This window comes from Oryza glaberrima, chromosome 8, assembly GCF_000147395.1.
Source record: "Oryza glaberrima chromosome 8, OglaRS2, whole genome shotgun sequence".
In the NCBI taxonomy this organism is placed as follows: domain Eukaryota; kingdom Viridiplantae; phylum Streptophyta; class Magnoliopsida; order Poales; family Poaceae; genus Oryza; species Oryza glaberrima.
Window position 1 is genome coordinate 19948391 of NC_068333.1, and position 19589 is coordinate 19967979.

Genomic DNA, 19589 nt, shown 5'->3' on the forward strand with positions numbered 1-19589 from the left:
TCAGTTAGCTCAAACTGTAACAAAACTCTGAACAGATATTCGAGACCAGCTGGTTCGACACGTTTTGAACAAGAGTTGGTCAACCTTTGAAATTTGGACTATCAATACATCTAGCAATTCTTATTTTTAATCATAAAATTGGTAGATATAGCATTATTGATAAATACTTTCATGATCTTATAAAGTTACTAGATTTTATAAACTTTATTCTAACGAGAAATTATGTTCAAAGTCAAGCCTTCAAGATAATGGGCAATACAACAAAATCCAAGAATCATCCATAATTAAAATGTCTGACAAGTATTTGGTGTACAGACAATTACTGTAAACACTTTTTTATCTTCGAGGAAGATTACACTACAAGCCACTGTTACCTCCACCATTTCTGCAAAATTGACACTGAATCAACCAGTGACAATTGATACATGCTCTCGGACACCCACAACAAATATTACCAGAGTCATGTCCGGTAGAAAGAAAACTTAACAATCAAGCTGTTCCGGTAGTAAGTAATATGCGAAAGCATGCTTGACCACAGTCCATGTAAAAGATATCCTCTAGCTCCGCACCAAGAATGCTCTTGGCACTCAAATGCAATAATCCTGTCCAATACAAAGAAAAATAATTACTCAGGCCATAATTTTCTAAACACTTTCCAGACTATAGGCAATCAACAGTAAATTGATATATTTGAGTCTTTTGCAGCGCAACAATCAACTGTGTAAATACCAGAAAGAGGGAAATAAGAGGTGTTACCCAGAATTCGAATAGACAAAAATAAATAGGAATTTGAATAGACAAATGTTCGAGTCTTTGCACAGCAAATGTTCATTTTACCAAGGCATTTTGCAAGGGTTGAGTATTTCTATGCGGAAATCAATTTGGTTGCAAAGGGGTGCAACAGAAAAGGGGTTCTCTATATCAAAGACCTTACATCTTCTGTGTATCCAAACTTTGCATCACAAATACACTAGAAAGCACTTTACATACACAACCTTTTTCCAATAAGTTAGACAAAACTGTTTGACAAAATAGTGCTTTGAAAGAGAACTTGAACGGTACCTCAAACAAAAGAATGAATCAAAAGACATTATTATGCTCCTGTTCGTGGAATAAGCCAAACAGGATATTTGCAAACGAAAAGTAATTTGTGAATAAAATATTTATATACGTATTCTTAGCGATCTAAAAGCAAAAGCTGAAAAATAAACTTCAATGAAAAAAGCCCAAAATCAGCTCCAAAATTAAGGTTGAAAATTCAAATTTTGGCTGATAAGCATAAGCATAAGCAAAAAGATGAGGTTGTTCATATTTTGGCTTTAACCATCTTGCATGGATTTGTTAAACCCAAAGACCGAACCAAGTAGCCAGCAGTTCAGTCCAAAACAAGCCAAGCAATATATTGCTTCTTCTGTAACTAACAGATACTTGTAATTTAATGTATGTGTAAGACTATATAACAAGAAAATATTAGAGTGAAATAAACTTTTCGGGTATATATTCAAACATCGATACATGGAAGGTATATCCAATGTTCTCCAAAGTTAATGACACCTTATGTTCCAGGGTTTAGTTTGACAAGGGAATGGAATTAAATTAGTAAACTTTGATGTTGACATGCACTTCTGCATATCCAAAGATTCCAAAGGGAAAAACCCTGTTGGAGGGTAGCTATTCCAGCATCACATCCTACTCAGCTATAAAAATACTGAAAAAATTCATACATACTTGTTTTATTAACTAAAAAAAAAAGAAAAAAAATCAGTTGGTTTGTCATATAATATGGATGGATTTAAGATACATAGTAACTCATATGATGCAAGATTGAATATCGTAACCTGAAATAACAATTTCAGAAGATGCCGATAAAAAAAAATATAACAATAGATAACTTTACAGGTTATTGTCACTTACATCCATGCTCCTAAAGAAGACCTTGGCTTTTGGTGACACTCTTCTATATTTTACTAACTCGATAACTGCTTCTTCACTAGGCTTTGAGAATGAGCTACTATCATCTCGAAAAACCCAAAATTTAGTAAGTAGCCTAGCTCTTGACAGAACAAACTCAATAAAGTGCATATCATTTGACAAGCATGGGGTATTCCTCATGGTTATGCCATCCAGATTAGCAAACATATCGTTGGTCCCAATTGTATTGAAAAAATCTACATCTATATCATCATTCTGAGGATAATAACTTTCCATGATCTGCCAAAAATTAACAAATATTTTAAATAGTTCCTGTAAAAATATTTTAAATGAGAGCATTAAATAGGGAAAAGAACTGATGCAGTATCACCTCAATGTCCAGAACTTCAATGTTGGGGCACTTATTGAGTAAAGAAAACATACATAAAATGTTAGAGACATCACAGAATTTTGTACGAAGTGTTAATTTCTTCAATTTCTCAAAAGAACATGAAAGTCCCTCCAGAGCATTATCCACTTCTGTATCCTGAAACAAATACAACAATTATACTATATGAGAAGATGGCTCAATAGAAAATATATTTTACAAATCTCACTCTTTTTCTTCGAGTCTAACGTAATTGAACACAAAATTGGACATGAGAACATCAACTTCAGCTACTGTACTAGAGATTCAGGCTTTAACAAAAATAACTTAAATGAAACTTGCTTAATGAAAATTAAAACCTATTGGAAGAACTCTAGATAGAAATATAGCACTTTTCGACAGATTTGCCCTAATCTGCCTCACTAAACAACTCATTTTAGTCTTCTCTTCCACTTGCTTGAGTTGCTTATGCTCTAGCAATATCACACATACCACCCTCCTTGCTCTCTGCTCCCCTAAACACTCCTAGCAAACTTGCCACCAATTAAAACAAGCCATAAAATCCACACAGGGAAAACCGTACTCTTACCCTGTGGAGGAATTACTAGAATGTTCAAGATATCGTCTGACGTGAATAGACAGCCATGCAGTACCACTACGAGAACTTGCAGGAACAGGGATTCGGCCAGTTAGGGGAGCAGGGCTCAGAGGAGATGCTTGAGATCAAAATGGGCAAGAGAATCAGAAACAGAACTGGAGTAGGACTGTAAGAGAACCAAAAGCAGAAGCAAGGATCATTCTTCATGGACTGGATTAGTCATGAAGAAACAGAACACCCATTTAAACATGAGACTATGAGAACAACAGTGGTGCTTTTACTGAAATTGTTCAGTAGTTATGGGAATTCAGTAAAAATGCACTTTTAAGTGATATTTCACTAAGAAGAAAGGTCCAGGTGGGCTGGTTCACTAAGGATGTAGCTGTCAATCGTAAGCATCCCAATTCAAAACAAAACTACATGTTGCATATGTAAAATCATAATCTTAACACAAAGGGGGAAATTCACAGCAAATTGTATCCAACAGCATAAAAAATATAAAGCATTTTCTTTCCAATTGACCATTGAAACAAAATAAAAATGACACAATCCCACTGTAGCATCTTTGGTTGCTTCTGGCAGTACATCTATTATATTATTAAAACAACTTTGAAAGGAGACACCATGTTCGTTGTGGAGGCTAGAAATTCCCACATTAATCGGAGAAAAAGAAAAACAGAGTCTATGTAGAAATACAATTTAGAAATAACTGAAATTCGGAATTAAAAATAAGCAATATTAAAAAAAGAGTCCATATAAGAACCCAATACGAGATTAATTAAAATTCAGAATAAAAATAAAATAAATTCTGAAATTAGGAAAAAGAAAAATAAGAGTTCAAGTAGGAATACAATTTTGAAATATATTGAAATTCGGAATTAAAAATAAGCAATATTAGAAAATAGTTCATATAAGAACCCAATACAAGATTAATTAAAATTCGGAATAAAAATAAAATAAATTCTGAAATTAGGAAAAGAAAAAGAAGGGTTGAAGTAGGAATACAATTTTGAAATAACTAAAATTTGAAATAAAAAATAAATATTGAAACAACAATTAATCCATCTAAAACACAATACTAATTAGAATTTGAAATAAGAAATAAAATAAATTCAAAAATTATAAAAACGAAAATAAGAGTTCAATTAGAAATAAACTTTATAAATAACTAAAATTCGTAATAAAAATAAGAGTTAATTGCACTTTGGTCCACCTTTTGTTACCAAAGTTTCACTTTGGACTATCCTCTAACCTATATTTTCACTTTGGATTAGGTAAGATTACCTTTGGTGCGCTTTGGACCACCCCAAGTCATTTTCTGTAGCTGCATCTACTCTATAATGTTGTAAAGAATTGTCCGTGTAAGTTGGAAAAGATTACCGGTTTACGGGTTGCTGATGTGTTTAAAGTTGGAAATGTCATTTATATATTCCTAAAAAGTTTATGGAGTGGTCCAAAGTGAAAGAAAGGTAAAGTAACCTAGCCCAAAGTGAAAAAATGTGTTAAAGGGTAATCCAAAATGAAACTTTGGTAATAAAATGTGGCCCTAAACGCAATTTACTCTAAAAATAAAGAGTATTGGAAAATAAACCATCTAGAACATATGACGAGATTAATTAAAATTTGGAATAACAAATAAAATAAATTCCAAAAATAGAAAAATAATTATAAGAGTTCAAGTAGAAATACAATTTACAAATAAAAAAATAGAGTAAATAGAACATAACTTGACAAATATAAGATAGATGGCATCGGTTTGGAATTCAACAGAACTTGACAAATTCATAGATAGAGAGTTAGAAGGAAAACCTAACAAAATGTTCGAGATATTTAACCATTTGCCACATTTAGATGTGGCAATTAACTTTTTGCCACTGGACTCACATGTCATAGACACATATGGACCCACATGTCATTGAGATAGGGGTGGCAAATAGTTATTTGCCAAATCTAAAAGTGGCAAATAGTTAAAAGCCCCAAAATGTTCAAGATATGACAATGATACAGAAGAAAAAACAACTAGGTTCAGCAAACCAATTTACCGGTATATGAAGGTCGAGCAAAACATGTCAGTAGCTGAACAAAATCACGATCGGTAGATTCATTATCAACACTGATAGTCGCCGTCTGGATGGAAGGAAGCTGCTCGATCTCCCATAGAAAATCGAACTCTAACTGAATAATCAAATCCTTGAGATTTGGTGCCCGAATCACCCACTCATCCCACTCGCCGCCTTCCATACTAACATTCTTAAGCTCCAGCGACTGAAGCAACGGAGCCGAGGAGATCATCGCCTCCAAAGTCCTCTCCCCATGGGGTGGAAAAGCGACCATGGTGAGGGTTAACACGGTGAGATTTGGGAACCCTGAGAAGTCCGAGGGCGCGGCCGGGAGGCGGCAGCTCCCGAGCTCCAGCTTGGTGAGCTCGCGGCACGAGAAGATGGCGGCGTGAAGCGTGTGGAAGAGGAAGTTGTCGGCCTCCGAGAAGATTAGGGCGAGGTGCTCGACGCCCCTCCCGGCGAGGACGACGAGCCACTCGTCCGCGCGGGCGGAGCCACCGCTCTCGATCCACCCGTGGCGGAAATGGCGGACGGGGCACGCGTACCGCGCGAGGATTTGGCCGACGGCGGCGGCGGCGCCCGCCTCGCCGCTGCCCCACCCGAAGCGGATCCCCGGGGAGGACTCCCAGCGGCGGCGCCAGTCGCGGGAGAGAGCCGACGTGCGGACGGCCTGGCGGACGGGGAGGCGGCCGACGATGTTCTCGAGGATCTCCGACGGGAGGGAGTTCAGGCTCGGCTTCGGCTGCTGCGGCGCCGCCCCCGGAGACAGCCGCCGCAGCTTCCGGCGTCGGGGCGACCCCTCCATGTTTTTTTTTTTTTTGATCGGACTCGAGAGGCGGCGGAGACGGCTCGCCGGCGAGCCGACAAGGCGGCGGACGGCGATGTGAATTTGGGATTTTGGATTTGGGAAAGAGTATTTGTAGTATAGGAGCTAGGGCAATTGTGTTAGAGGAAACTACGTAGCGGTATACCGTTCCAACGAAATGGGTAATGTGTATACCGTTTCAACGGAATAGCTAATGTGTATTGATACGACGTGAGTACTATCGTACTTATCAAATAGATACCGGGATCAATTGTTACTGTTTCAATAGAATAGCTAATATGTACTGATATGACGTGAGTACAATATCATACTTATCAAATAGATACCGGGATCAATTGTTACTATCCACTGTGAGTGTAATTATGATTTTATCTATACTAAAATTCCTTATTTTTCTAAATGAAGTTAGATTTTCTTTCTAATCTGTTAGCTCAGGTTGACGGTGTTAAAGGTGTCGTAACAAGACATATGTATCCTGCATCTGCATGTTGTTGTACCCCTGTTTTTTTTTTATCTGTTGTGTTTTTCACATGTTTTGATGCTGAGGATTTTGACATCATTAATTAAGGTTTGGGTATGCCAGAAATCTAACCGAGCATATAAGTTTAGGACAAGCGTGTAGTCTTAATAAAGAGCATATTCATCTTTTCACACCCATAATATGCTGACTAGGGATGAAGGTGGTATATGTCGTTCTGCATATGTTTTTAAGTTGCACCATCTAAATATGATACATCTGAGACGTCTCTATCTTTTAAAACATTTAAATTTAAATTAGATGCACAAAAACGATAGGTATATACTTGTCTCAAGAAAATTGAGTTGAAAAGGCTACAACACAAAGGGTTTATTTGACAAGGACAAACATGGAGAAAAATGATTAAAAGTGACAAAATTTCAAGGGACGTACCTTTAGTTGAAAAGGCTACAGCAACTTATATTTAAAATTATACCAAATGCTCAGTCAACGTAATTTTTCTAAACAATTTATTATGTTTGGATAATTAGATTTGTTCAATCCATGCAATTTAGTTATTTCTCGAAGAAAACAGTCAATTATGTTTCTCCACGACCATATTTTCTCTAAGGCTGCAGATGGAGTGGAGTACAATAGCAATTTCTATTTTCTAGTTATATCCTCCCTCTATCAAGAAATGATAAAACCAGCACGCACTAAACTTAAGTCGAGATCATGCCGTACATCATTCAGCAAGAATGCAAACAGAATCCAGAGTTACAAGAAATCGAATAGCTACATCAGGAAGAAAGAAGCAGAAGACAGCAGCTGAAAGACTCGTCAGACATTGTCTTCAGGTTTAGGAGAATTGGCACGAGCACTGGAAGCACCAATGGCTACCTGGTCAGCTCGAGAATCTGCTTGCACATTGTCAGCACTACGACTGGCAGGATCGGTAAGAGCTTCTGCCAACCTGGGCGAGGTCTTTGATGACAAAAAGTATTATGAGACAAGTATGCAAGATGAATACAACTGGTATTCGGTATGCAAGTAATATTACTTACAGGATGGGAAGATGATGAGACTGACGAAGGCTCAGGAAATGGTGGAATGGAAATGTTCAATTGCTCAGACAGATACTGCATTTCCATCAGGAAGTAAGAACTAATGAATTGAAGAATAAAAAATGAAAAATGGTTAATCTTAGCTACCTTTAGGTTAGAAGTGAAGTATTTTTTAACTGCAGCGAAGTAGTTTAGCAAAAGCTTCTTATCTTCATGAAGAGCCTGTGCCATCTCCTTGCGTTCTTTCAGTAACTTTTGCCGTATTAGCAACATCTCCTCAATATGTTTATGCTGATCCACGGCATCTAGATCCAACCGATTAATTTTGCAAGGATGTGCAAGATCTATCCAGTTGCCTGTTCTTGTTGTTTCCAACTCATAATTAACACTGGGAGTGTCCATGTAACCACTGGCATTAAGTTAGATTAAAAGTAAGAAGAATATCAGTATCAGATGGATACGGGGAAGGCAAATTTCATAGTGCTAAATATACAAGAAAAAAAAAAGATGAGCAACTATTTTAAGAGTGTTTGTGTGAAGGGGACAGATACACCATTCATGCCTTACTACTTTGTCCCACCAACACATGTTATGAGGACTCCCCACTTCCCCAGCAGCCCTCTCCCACTGCCTGTCCTAAGATTTGTCCCCACATTGGAATCTGCAGCTGCTCATCAACTCGGTTCAAGAAATTTTCAACTCAATACGAAAAACATTTCCCCTATTCAATGTCATCCCACTCATATTAAAAGATTTTTTTTTCAGTTTGATTCAACAATTTACAAATTGATTCAAAATATTTCAACTCATTCCGGTTTCACCTCAAAACAAAATTCAGCTTCCAGCTAAGAAGCAGATTATCAACTGTCAATCGAGACTACCTCCTAGCAAATGCATCCACGCCACCTTGCCATTGTTGCAGAGGCCCTTGTCACATGTAAAAGTGAAATATGTGGGGTGGTACCACGTGAAGCTTCTCTAATGGTACTTGCAAGCACGCAGGGCCAGGGGCAGCGTGTTTTCAAGTTCTTATTTGTGAGGAGGTACCATTACTCCTCATCATGCATCGCAGCAACACTTTGGAAGGAGAGGAGAATCCACATACTGGGGAGCTTACAGGCTCCCGTAAAAGTATGAAACCGCACTACTGCAGTTTCAAAGAAAAAAATTAGTTTCTTGAGTGCAATTCACTGCTAAAGATTTTGAGAAGCACAAATACATTTTTCAACATGTTGGAAGGACCAACTTAACTTTATAATGTAAGCTATAGCCAATATAAGGCAGTGAATACACTATCAGTTTACTTACCAAGTGTGCATATAGTATACCAGCAAGGTTGTCACAGAGTACAAGGATAAAGGCATGAAATAAATACTCAGTTATAGATTTCAATGACAGTTGTAGTAACAAGCTATAGAGTTCAGTGACAGTTCTAAAATATATCAAAAGATGAACTTATCAGACTTGCTTGGAACTATAGAGTTCAGTGACAGAGTCCTAGTTAGAGTAGACGCAGAGGAATAATTCTCTATGTTTGGAACTTGATATAAAAAAGATCAGAAAGGGAAAGCAGAGCAGAAGAACCGAGATATACAGATTGCAGATGTAAACAGATAGAAGTTTATCTGGTTAGCTGAAGCATGAGTAGGAGATGGACAGGTATGCTGTAGATCTGGAGAGTTGTCGATTGTCAAAGGAGGAAGTGGAAGCATGGAGCATGAGGGGGCAGAACAACTTCCTGTAAGACTCAGACCTAACTAGGAATGCAGATTTCCATGGTGTCCACCCTGGAGTGCATTTACATTTCAACACCGCGACCAAATATGTATACTAGAAGGCATTGCCAAGTATAACTGTATTTAATTGTGGTTTAGGACAAGACAGTGACCGATGGGTTTATGGAACAACACAAGAAAATATTAGAATCAGAATGCTTACTTGTTTGCAGATTCTCTATTCATGAAGATGACTTGTGCATCAGGTGAAACTCTCGGATGTTCTGTTATAAAAGCCTGCTCATTACTACAAGTGACACCAGAAGAAGGATAAACAGATAGCACTCGCAGTACTCTTGCTTTGTTTAGAACAAACTCCATAAAGTGCATCTCATTACAGAGGCAAGCAACCTTCTTCATTCGCACAACACGAAGTTTCGCAAACATATCATAGGTTGGCTGAGCATTCAAGAACTCATCATTTGCATCAATATCCTGAGCATCATTGCTTTGTCCCTATGAAGGAAACATAAACAGTATCATTACCTTGAAACAAGTAATGGCATAATGAATTTGCAAGTGATCATTTAACATTACCACAACATCAAGTTCTTCAAGAACAGGAGCACTTCTAAGTAGACAGAACATAAATAAAATGTGGGACATTTTACAGAAATTAACACTAATGACTAAGCTCCTAAGATTCTCAAACAAGAACGGTAGCTGCTCCAGCACATCAACTTCAGTTGACTGAAAAAGGAAAACAAATAAGGTGTTAGACAATACAGATGAAGTAAAAAACGAACAATGAGTTTGCACAAAAAGTAATGTTTCAGTGGGCATTGATTGATTTCTACAGTAATGTTGCATATCATGTTTTTCCATTTCCTAATTCTAATGTGTGGCAGGAAGAAGAAGTTGGAAATATTATACATCTCAGATGATGTAGAACTGCTCTGTCTAAAATAAAGTGTTATCTGAACATTGTCTTTTCTAATATAAAAAGCCTCCTCTCTTCTTTTCCTTTCTATCTTTTGCAATTAGCAATTTAGCAGTAAGCAACTACATAGGCATGGTATAATAAGTCCTCAGCCACTTATGAAAAAGCAATCAATTAAAACATTGAGCCATGAAAATCCAGAATCTTTACCAACACATAGTGGCACATGAACTCTAGCTTGGTCACATGAGCCATCCCCGTCAAGAACTTGGCGTAGTTGGGGCCGCACAGAATTCCTTGCTCCAGTCGTGGAAGCTCCTCCACTCGGCCACCATAAGGAAACGCAGCAACCATTATAAGCTTCCGGAGATTGGGCGCACGAATCACCCACTCCTCGTCAGGGTAGTCGCCGACAAGAAACACACTCACAAGCTCCACCTCCTCCAGCAATGGCGACGCGGAAATCAAGGCAGCCAACATATTTCCCATGTGCTCCGGGAGGGTAACTTCATGGAGGCGTAGCTTCTTCAGGTTCGGGAATCCCTCAAACCCCATGCGTGCGGGCGGGAGGCGGCAGCTGTCGAGGTCGAGGCAGGCGAGCTCGCGTCAGGAGAAGAGGCAGGAATGGAGCTGGAAGTTGTAGGTCGGGAACCACAGCTCCAGGGCCTGGACGCCGTTGCGGGAGAGGTGGAGGAGCCAGTCGTGGAGGGCGTCGACGAACCAGGAGGGGTCACGCGCGACGAGGCGGAAGGCGCGGACGGGGGCGGCGGCGGAGCGCCGGAGGAGGACCGCGTCGACGTCGGACGCCGCGACGCCGGGGATGCGGGTCAGGTCGACGGTGGGGAGCGACTCCCAGCGGCGCCGTCACGCGCGGGAGAGCGACGAGGTGCGGACCACCTCGTAGATGTGGAGGCGGCCGAGGATGTTGTCGAAGACCTCTACGGGGAGCGCACCCAGACCGTCCGGCGGCGGCGGCTCCGGCTCCGCCGCTGCGAGCCGCCGCTTCCGGTTGGGCGGCGAGGCGGCCATTGCTCGCTTGGAAACCTAGAATTTCCCAAATTCGCGCGCTCGGGAACCTAACGAAATCCCTCTAGCTATAGAGCCTAGAAGAGCAAGCGGCGAAAGGAATTGGGCCTGGGCCTGGGCCGACTTGTAAAGGAAAAAGTCCACTTTAACTCCATTAAAATATACGTCGAATCTAATTCGTATCCCTAAACCACAAACTAGATAAGACGACTCCCCAAAATATTGAAACTAGTGCAATTTGACTTCCTCAGTGGTTTTAGAGGGCGGTTTTGCTGACGTGACGCTGATGTGGCGATGTTGACCTAGTCTTCATCCCACGTGGCGCTTATGTGGCATTGAATTAAAAAAATATCTGTGGGACCCATCGTGATTCGCACATTAAAAAATTGTGAGCCCCACTGACATGTGGGGCCCACATGTCATCCTCTCTATCTTATTCTTCCTTCCTCTCTCTCCCTTCTCTCTCTTTCTCTCCCCCTTTCTCTTCACCTTCTCTCTTGGCGCAATCGGCGGCAAGGGCGGTGATTCCGGGGTAGTTGGAGCGGACAGCCGGTGCTCCACCCGAGCGCCTTGTCCACACCCAGCGCCCTCTCCACCGCCTCGGTGTCCGCATCCCGACGCTGCTCGTCTCGCAGTGGATCGAGACGATGCTAACGCGGGCGGCGCCGAGGGAGGACTGCCCCACCACGCTGCCGAACCCGCAGCGGCTGCGGGACGCGGAAGCGGGTTGGACATGCCACCGCCGCCGCCATCCGCCTCCTCGCCGGCGTGGTGGGGAGCTCGACGGTGGGGGAAAAAGGAGGAGGCCGACGGTGGGAGGCTGTGGGGGAAGATGTTGCACGGGAAGTTGGTCGCCGCAAGACTGCGGGGAGGCTGGTGGAGGCGCTCGTCCGGCGGTGGGGTAGGCGAGGATGGCGACGGTCTCGTCCGGGATGGGGAGGCAGCGGAGCTCCGATGGCCTCCCGAAGCCAGCGAGGGTGGCAGCTCTTCGGGGTAGCAAAGACGGTGGGGAGCCCGAAGGGTGGCACGCTCGTCAAGGGGAAAGAGGCGGCTGGCGGTAGTGGGGGAGAGTGGCACAATGAGCCAATGAGGAATTGCTCCGGGTGGCGTTTTGCTTGATGATGCCGATAGCTTCGAGGAGAAGGAAAGGAGAGAAGCACAGAAACGGCGACAGTGGTGGCGCGACGGCGTGGACGCGGTTCACGCGTGCGGCGGCTTCTTCGACCACATCCCCACCCCGGTTACCGGCGCCCCTTCCCCCGACGACATCGTCAGCGCCGCCCCGGTGTCTTTTGCCTTGGACCGCCTCGGCGTCCGCGTCCCGACGCTGCTCGTCTCGCTGGATCGAGACGATGCTGACACGAGCGACGCCTAGGGAGGACTGCCCCACCCCGCTGCCGAAGCCGGGACGCGGAAGCGGACTGGACACCCTGCCGCCCACCTCCTCGCCGTCGCCGTCGTTCCCCACCTCCGCCACTGTCGACCACCGCAGTCCCCACAGCCGCCGCTGGCCAAGGTGAAGAGAGAGGCCGGGGGAGAGAGATATATAAGGGAGAGAGAGAGGGAGGGAGGAGGAAGAAGGGAAGGAGAGGGTGGTTGACATGTGGGGCCCACATGTCGGTGGGTCCCACCTTTTTGTTTGAATGACATGTTGGTCGTACAAATTTTTGGTTTTTGTTTTTATTCTAATGCCACGTAAGCGACACGTGGGATGAAGGCTGGGCCAACACCACTACGTAGGCGCCACGTCAGCCAAAACCGCTTTCAAAACCGTTGAGGGAGTCAAATTGCACTGGTTTCAATAGTTGAAGGAGTCGTCCTATCCGGTTTTGCGGTTTAGGGATACGAATTAGATTCGGCCGACATTAAGGGAGTCAAAGTGGACATTTTCCACTTGTAAAATAGATGATTTTGCAATCTTACCGTGTACGAAGGACAGAGAACACATACAAAAGCTTAGGAATTTGAGAAGAAGACTCATGGGAAATATTTTTCATATATGGTGGAATCTTATGGTAAGTTTTTTTCCAAATTCTTCATACGTTTGAACCATCTCAGAGAGATTTTCTAGTAGTGTTTTGAAAGTACAAAGCACTACATCTACATGAGAGCCAAAGGGTAAACTATACTCTATAATTTAAATCATACGGAATTTCTCAACAACCCTTTGTTGTATTCCTGTTGGGTGAATGACAAGTGGTTCCTACTTTCTAGAGTTAGGAGTGAACCCCACCAATCAATTGTACTGTTGTGTTAGGGCATCCACAATGTGCTCAAAAAATAGGTAATAAGCAGTAAATGCACCCATCCAAATAGGTAGTAGCCATTGTGGGGGTAGATAATAGCAACATCCAGGCAGTAGTGCTACTGCCGGCAGTAGAGAAATAAAATATAGCATGTGCACAGTGATTTCTGACAGTTGCACTAAAATAATAGAGTAGCAGTTATAGCCGTTATACATTTGTAGCCATTGCAACTTGTTGCAGCAATGCTGCAACCTCATCCTCTACAAATACAAACACAACTCAAGTCATTTTTTCTGCATTTCATCAAACAAGATGGATCCCCCCCCCCAACAGAGGTTTTATGCACATGCTTAGCCAAGGCTCCCAAAGCCAAGCTTCTGGAAATGGTAGCCAAAACTCCACTTCTCCACAAATCCCCTCAATATTCTCTCAAACACAGTTTTCTCAATTCTCAACACCCACTTTTTAGAACTTCCATCCTTTTGGGGCTCCTACCAACTATTAACCATATGGCAATTCTACTCCAAGCTTCAACGGTTTTCAGCAGCAAGCACATTGGTTACAATCTACACCAATGAGTTTTCAAGGTTTTCGTCCTCCGGAAAATTGTGTGTACTCACCAAATCAAATTGTTGGTCTGCTTCTTCCCACGGATCAGAATCAGCCTCTCAGTGCCCTGCAAGACACGAAGAGAACAATGTGTTTAATATCGAAGAGTCAAGTGACAACAGTGAAGAGGCAGGGAGGAGAGGGACAAGAGTCAACTGGACTGAAGAGGAAAACATAAGACTCCTTAGCTCTTGGCTGAATAATTCAGTGGATCCCATAAAAGGTAATGATCAGAAGTCAGAATACTATTAGAAGGCTGTTGCTGCAGAGTTTAACAGCAATACATCTAGAAGTAACCGCAAAAGGACAGTCGTGCAATGCAAGACTCATTGGGGTGGTGTTAAGAAGGAAATTGGGAAATTTTGTGGAGCTTATTCTCGAGCTAGAAGAACCTTTAGGAGTGGATACTCTGATGATATGATCATGGAAAAGGCTCATATTATTTTTAAGTCAGTAAACAATGAAAAACCTTTCACATTGGAGTACATGTGGAGGGAACTGAAAGATCAACCAAAATGGCGAAGGGTCTTAGAAGAAGATAGTAAGAATAAGAGGACTAAGATATCTGAAACAGGTGCATACACATCATCATCCAATCAAGACACGGAGGAGGAGACCAGCCGCAAAGAGAAGCGCCCTGAGGGGCAGAAAAAAGCCAAAGCCAAGCTAAAAGGGAGGGTAAAAATGCCGCACCTTCTCCTTTGGGGGACCAACCATGTCAAGACTTTGTTCTTTACAATGAAGCTATAAAATTAAAAGCAGAAGCGATGCTGAAATCTGCAGAAGCAGCATCGAAAGTAGCTGAAAGCAAAGAAGGAACAAACAAGAATGGAGAAGTATCAGACATACTTAAGATTGTTGGACAAGGACACTTCAAATTTTAGTGAAGCAAAATTGAAGAGGCATGAAGCTGTCCTGGAAAAACTAGCTACAGAACTTACTAAAGAATAAATGATCACCAATTGATGTTGTATCCCTAGTACTTAGTGTGCCACTATGTGGGTCTATCATCAATTTGCTGCTAGGATTTAGACTTAGCAATTATTAGACTTGTGAGCTCAGTGATAAGTTTGTAGGTCAGTAAATTTGCTCAGTTATAAGATAAGTAAGTCGTGTATAAAGGATTGAAGGGGTTATCAAAACAAGCGTATTGAATACATACTCCGTCATTTCCTCTATATAGCATCAGGCACTGCCAAAATTTAAAATTTAAAACTTAATTTTGAAGTTTTTTCATTGAAGTTTTTTTTTCATCATTGGCATTTAAGTCATTGAGAACATATAAAAGTTTTACCCATAAATTATTATTTTTTGCTATACGCGAATGACTTATTATCCGTATTTCACCAAATGACGAGGCATATAATTCATTAATCTATTGTTCTTCTTCTACCTTTGTTATATGTTATGTTCTTCGTTATCTTTTGTTCTTATATCCTTGTTATCCTCGGTTTTCTATCTTTATTATATTTTGTTCTCCACTAATTCTCTAATCTATATTTTATATAAAGTTATAGCCCACTAAATATCTAAAACTTAACATATAACCATATATAATTATTAATACACTTAAAGGATAACATGCGAGCATGCCACATCAACCCACTAAATATCTAAAACTCAACATGCATGCATAGCAATGACATCTACAATTCATTACATTCTAAACCTCAATTTATAAGCATGCTAAATTACCATTTCTCACATTGTTTTCATACTATTTAAATCCAAACCAAACCTATCCATCAGTTTTACGACATTTAACATATTTCATCCATATATCCCGCATCACAGAGCGGCGTTTCATCTATTTTCTTCTTAAATTATGTGTTATGTCTTTGTTACCTTATGTTTTTCGATCTTTGTTATCTTTTGTTCTTCACTGATTCCCTAGTTTCTTCTTTGTTATCCTCTGTTTTTCTACCTTTATTATCTTTTGTTCTCCACTGATTCCCTAATTTCTTCTCAAATTATCTTGAGTTATCGGTGTATTTTATTGCTAATTCGTGTGATTCGCCTCGAGTTCAGGTCATAACAAGGACCTGAGTGGTTGGAAACTCAAATCGTTGCATCAATGAACTAGTATATTGCTATGTTTCTTTCTCTGTTTTTTTTTCTTTTTGAAACTTGCATAAGTACTGAAATACTATCAATTGAAGAAATGAAATATTCAAGCCAAAACTTTGAACCTTTCAACTTCGATTTACTTTTAAAATTCGATTTTTTCCACATTTTGTATTTTGCTATTTCAGCTGTGCGATTGGAAACCTCCAACTGGACAGTGGGTTCTTATATGTGCCGAAGCGAAAACCGCAGTGTGAACCCAAATGTCAATTCCAAAAGCAGTCTTTGTTCATCCAAAGGCTGTCAATCTATAACTAGAGTACCATCGTGAATTTGTGTATTTGTTCATCCAAAAACTGTCGCTGCCTTCCCTTACCCGACTAAATTGGCTATGCAATGTTTATCAACAGATCATAACCTAGCTGTTAAGTTCCACTATCGAGGGGTGTCAAGAACTGAAAATTTCACATCAAAAGGAAGTACAGAAATGGCTAGAATCATGAAACTCTCGTCAGATTTGGTCTTCTGGAGATTCTGCACAACCATTCCCAACACATTTGGCAACGAAGTCTATTGGAGAACGGACATGAACATCAGCATCACCAGAAGTAGCATGGCCTTCTCGAGAATCCTCAGGTACATTAGCAGCAACATTGTCAGCAGGATCGACAGGAGTGTCTCCTGGTCTGGTGGTGACCTTTATTATCAAAAATTATATAAGCACATATGGCATATTCCAAGTTTCCAACTATTCCAATTAATATAAAAACCTTGGCATTACTTACCGGATGAGATGACAGCTCCGATGGGAACTCTGGCAATGGGGGAAGCCTAAATTGGCTAAGGTCGTGTTGCTTAGACAGAGACTGCATTCCATCAGCCAGCAAAATTCATTCACTCATACAACTATTTGTTCTTTCTGGAAAGCGAAGATTGTTGTGCTAGTACAACTACAGTACCTGGATGGTAGATTCGAAGTAATTTTGAAATTTAATTGCGTTTTTTTTACCCTCCTGGATAATCTCTTTCAATTCTTCCACCGTAGGCTTGTGGTGCTGATCCTTCTCCTTTTCCAGCTCTTGCAGCTGCTCCTGAAGCAGCTGCAGCTGAGCTACAGACTCCCCGTTGGATCGCTGCCTTCTCCGAGGGTGTACAGTATCCAGCGATCCTAAGCCTGATGTCTCTTCCTCCTCCACGTCAGGAAACTCAGCGGATAAATCCAGGAAACCATTCATATCACTGAGGAAAAAAAAGAGTTATTGGATGTGCAGTAAAAAAAATGCTTATAAGTTCAGGGAGTAATTTCGCACTCAAGCAAGTTTAGGGATGTATAATACAATTTACACTATAGACAATATTAACAGCGAAGAATACTAAAAACACATAGGGTGTCTAGAAAAGACTGAACCGGAAGGAATTTTTAAGTCAAGTGTAGTAAAGAACATCTGAGAAGTTGGATGAATGTATGGAACAGCATGGCTAGGAAATCAGAATCACAATGTTTACTTATTTGCAGATTCTGGCTCTACACCCATGAAGATGACCTGCGCATCAGGTGATGCTCTTGGATATTCTGTTATATCAATAATTGCTTCCTCAATACTGCTCAGGGAATCAGACGCAAGAGTGAGGGAAAGCACTCGCAGTACTCTTGCCTTGGACAGAATGAACTCTATAAAGTGCATCTCATTATTGAGGCAAGAAACCTTCTTCATGCGCACAACATGAAGTTTGGCAAACATATGATTGATCCACTGAGCATTCAAGAACACATCATTTGCTTCCATTTCCTGGGCACCCTCCAATTCTGTAGGAAAGCACAAAAGTATTGCCGTCAACTTGTCATCTTGAAACAAAGTTAAGGGAAAAGCAGCTTGTGAGCTAAAGTTCAGCATTTACCCAAACATCGAGTTCTTCAAGAACAGGCGCACTTCTAAGTAGGCAGAAAATAGCCAAGATGTGAGACATCATACAAAAATTCACTCCAAGGATTAAGCTTCTAAGGTTCTCAAACAGGAACGGCAATCGCTCCAGCACGTCAACTTCAGTTGACTGGAAAAAATTTACAGTGTTAAACATGATATCAACGTAAAAAAGTGACAATAAGTAATCAGTTTCTATATAATATTGTCTATTTCACTCATCTCTTTTCTGATTACTGTCAGGTTAACCAATTGAACACTTCATAAAAAGTAATCTTAAGCACCACACAGAATATCTTCTGACAAAACTTCTGTACAAAATCTCAAAGTCCTTGAAATTGGTAAAGTTCTGCTTCTGCAACAGTTGTAACAAATAAAGTCTTTACAGATTCTAAGGACATCATTAATTACTAAGGGCTTGATTGGGTTCCCCCAATCAGGCCAGAAGAGTTCAAATAAACAAATTGCATAAACAACTACACTGCCTTTCCTTCAATCACTACTCAGCCATTTGGGGTAAAACAAAAAGATCTGTAAGCATAATGAACACGAATCGAATTGATGCAATGATGAAGTGAGCCAGAGGGTTTACCAACATGCAATTGCAGTAGAAAGTGAGCTTGGTGACTCGCGCCATCCCCGTCAAGTATTTGGCATAATTCAGGCCAAAGAGACAACATTCCTCCAGCCGTGGAAGGTCTTCCATCCGGCCACCATATTCAGAGCCAAGAGCTATCGTCAATTTCCGCAGATTGGAAGCCCGAATCACCCAATCTTCGTCGGGTCCATCTCCGATGAGCACTACGTCGATGAGAGTCACCTCCTGGAGCACCGGCGATGCAGCAATCAGGGTGGCCAACCCCCTTCCCCCGTGCCTCTGAACTTTGACCACCGAGAGGTACATCGTCTTCAGATTCGGGAACCCGGCGAACTCAGTGGGCACGTGCGGGAGGCCGCAGCAATGGAGTCTCAGCGAGGTGAGCCCGCGAAAGGAGAAGAAGCAGGAGTTGAGCTTGCTGTTGATGTACGTGTACCGGAGGGTCAGCTCCAGGTCGCGGAGGCCGCCGCCGCCGCCGCCGCGGGAGAGGCGGAGGAGCCAGTCGTGGAAGGCGGTAGGGGACCAGGAGCGGTCGCGCGTGGCGAGGCGGAAGGAGCGGGCGGGCGCGGTGCGGCGGAGGAGCAGCGCGTCCACGTCGGAGGCGCTGATGCCGGGGCTCCGCGTGAGGTCGACGGTGGGGAGCGACTCCCAGCGGCGGCGCCACGATCGGGACAGCGCGGAGGTGCGGACCACGTCGTGGATGTGGAGGCGGGAGAGGATGCTGTCGAGGACGTCGAGGGGGAGCGAGCCCAGGGCGTCCGGCGCTGGCCCGACGCGCCGCCGCTGGCCGCTCGGCGGCGGCGGCGGCGGCGGCGCCTGCACGTCCGCCATTTCTTCCCCAGAATCTGCCGTCCCGTTCCGTTCCCCGCGCTCGGAAACCTAACCGCCCTTGAGCCCTCCTGCTTTTGTTGCGGCGGACTTGCGAATGTGTCTTGATCCCGTGGGCCGAATTCGGTTGGGTTGGGCCGTCTCTCCGAGAAAAAAGAATAAGACGCTAGTGGGCCCTCCGGATAGGCTAACATGGGCCACGCGGTCCGCTACTCAAGCGGCCTAACATATGTTGGACCGACCATGTCTGAGATCCAAAAGCTTTGTGGAAAGACCGAATATGAGCCGAAGCTTTCGTGCATTGAGGGTTTGTTTGATAGAGTTACAACTCCACATC

The 19589-nt window shown here is 42.3% G+C and overlaps 2 protein-coding genes and 1 pseudogene across 2 annotated transcripts; all 3 read right to left on the minus strand.

The window, feature by feature from the left end:
• Window positions 1–41: 41 nt before the first annotated feature.
• On the minus strand, window positions 42–5861 carry LOC127783255 (F-box/LRR-repeat protein At1g06630-like). Its single transcript, XM_052310493.1, has 4 exons — window positions 4940–5861; window positions 2303–2458; window positions 1915–2211; window positions 42–602 (listed from the first exon to the last, which is right to left on the minus strand). The coding sequence occupies exons 1-2, from the start codon at window positions 5760–5762 to the stop codon at window positions 2442–2444; spliced, it is 840 nt and encodes a 279-aa protein (XP_052166453.1). The 5' UTR covers window positions 5763–5861; the 3' UTR covers window positions 42–602; window positions 1915–2211; window positions 2303–2441.
• A 783-nt stretch (window positions 5862–6644) lies between these two features.
• LOC127781384 (F-box/FBD/LRR-repeat protein At1g13570-like) lies at window positions 6645–11008 on the minus strand (annotated as a pseudogene).
• Window positions 11009–15816: 4808 nt separating this feature from the next.
• On the minus strand, window positions 15817–19286 carry LOC127781206 (F-box/FBD/LRR-repeat protein At1g13570-like). Its single transcript, XM_052308129.1, has 6 exons — window positions 18419–19286; window positions 17804–17956; window positions 17411–17703; window positions 16864–17143; window positions 16690–16770; window positions 15817–16601 (listed from the first exon to the last, which is right to left on the minus strand). The coding sequence occupies exons 1-6, from the start codon at window positions 19253–19255 to the stop codon at window positions 16416–16418; spliced, it is 1830 nt and encodes a 609-aa protein (XP_052164089.1). The 5' UTR covers window positions 19256–19286; the 3' UTR covers window positions 15817–16415.
• Between the last annotated feature and the right edge of the window lie 303 nt (window positions 19287–19589).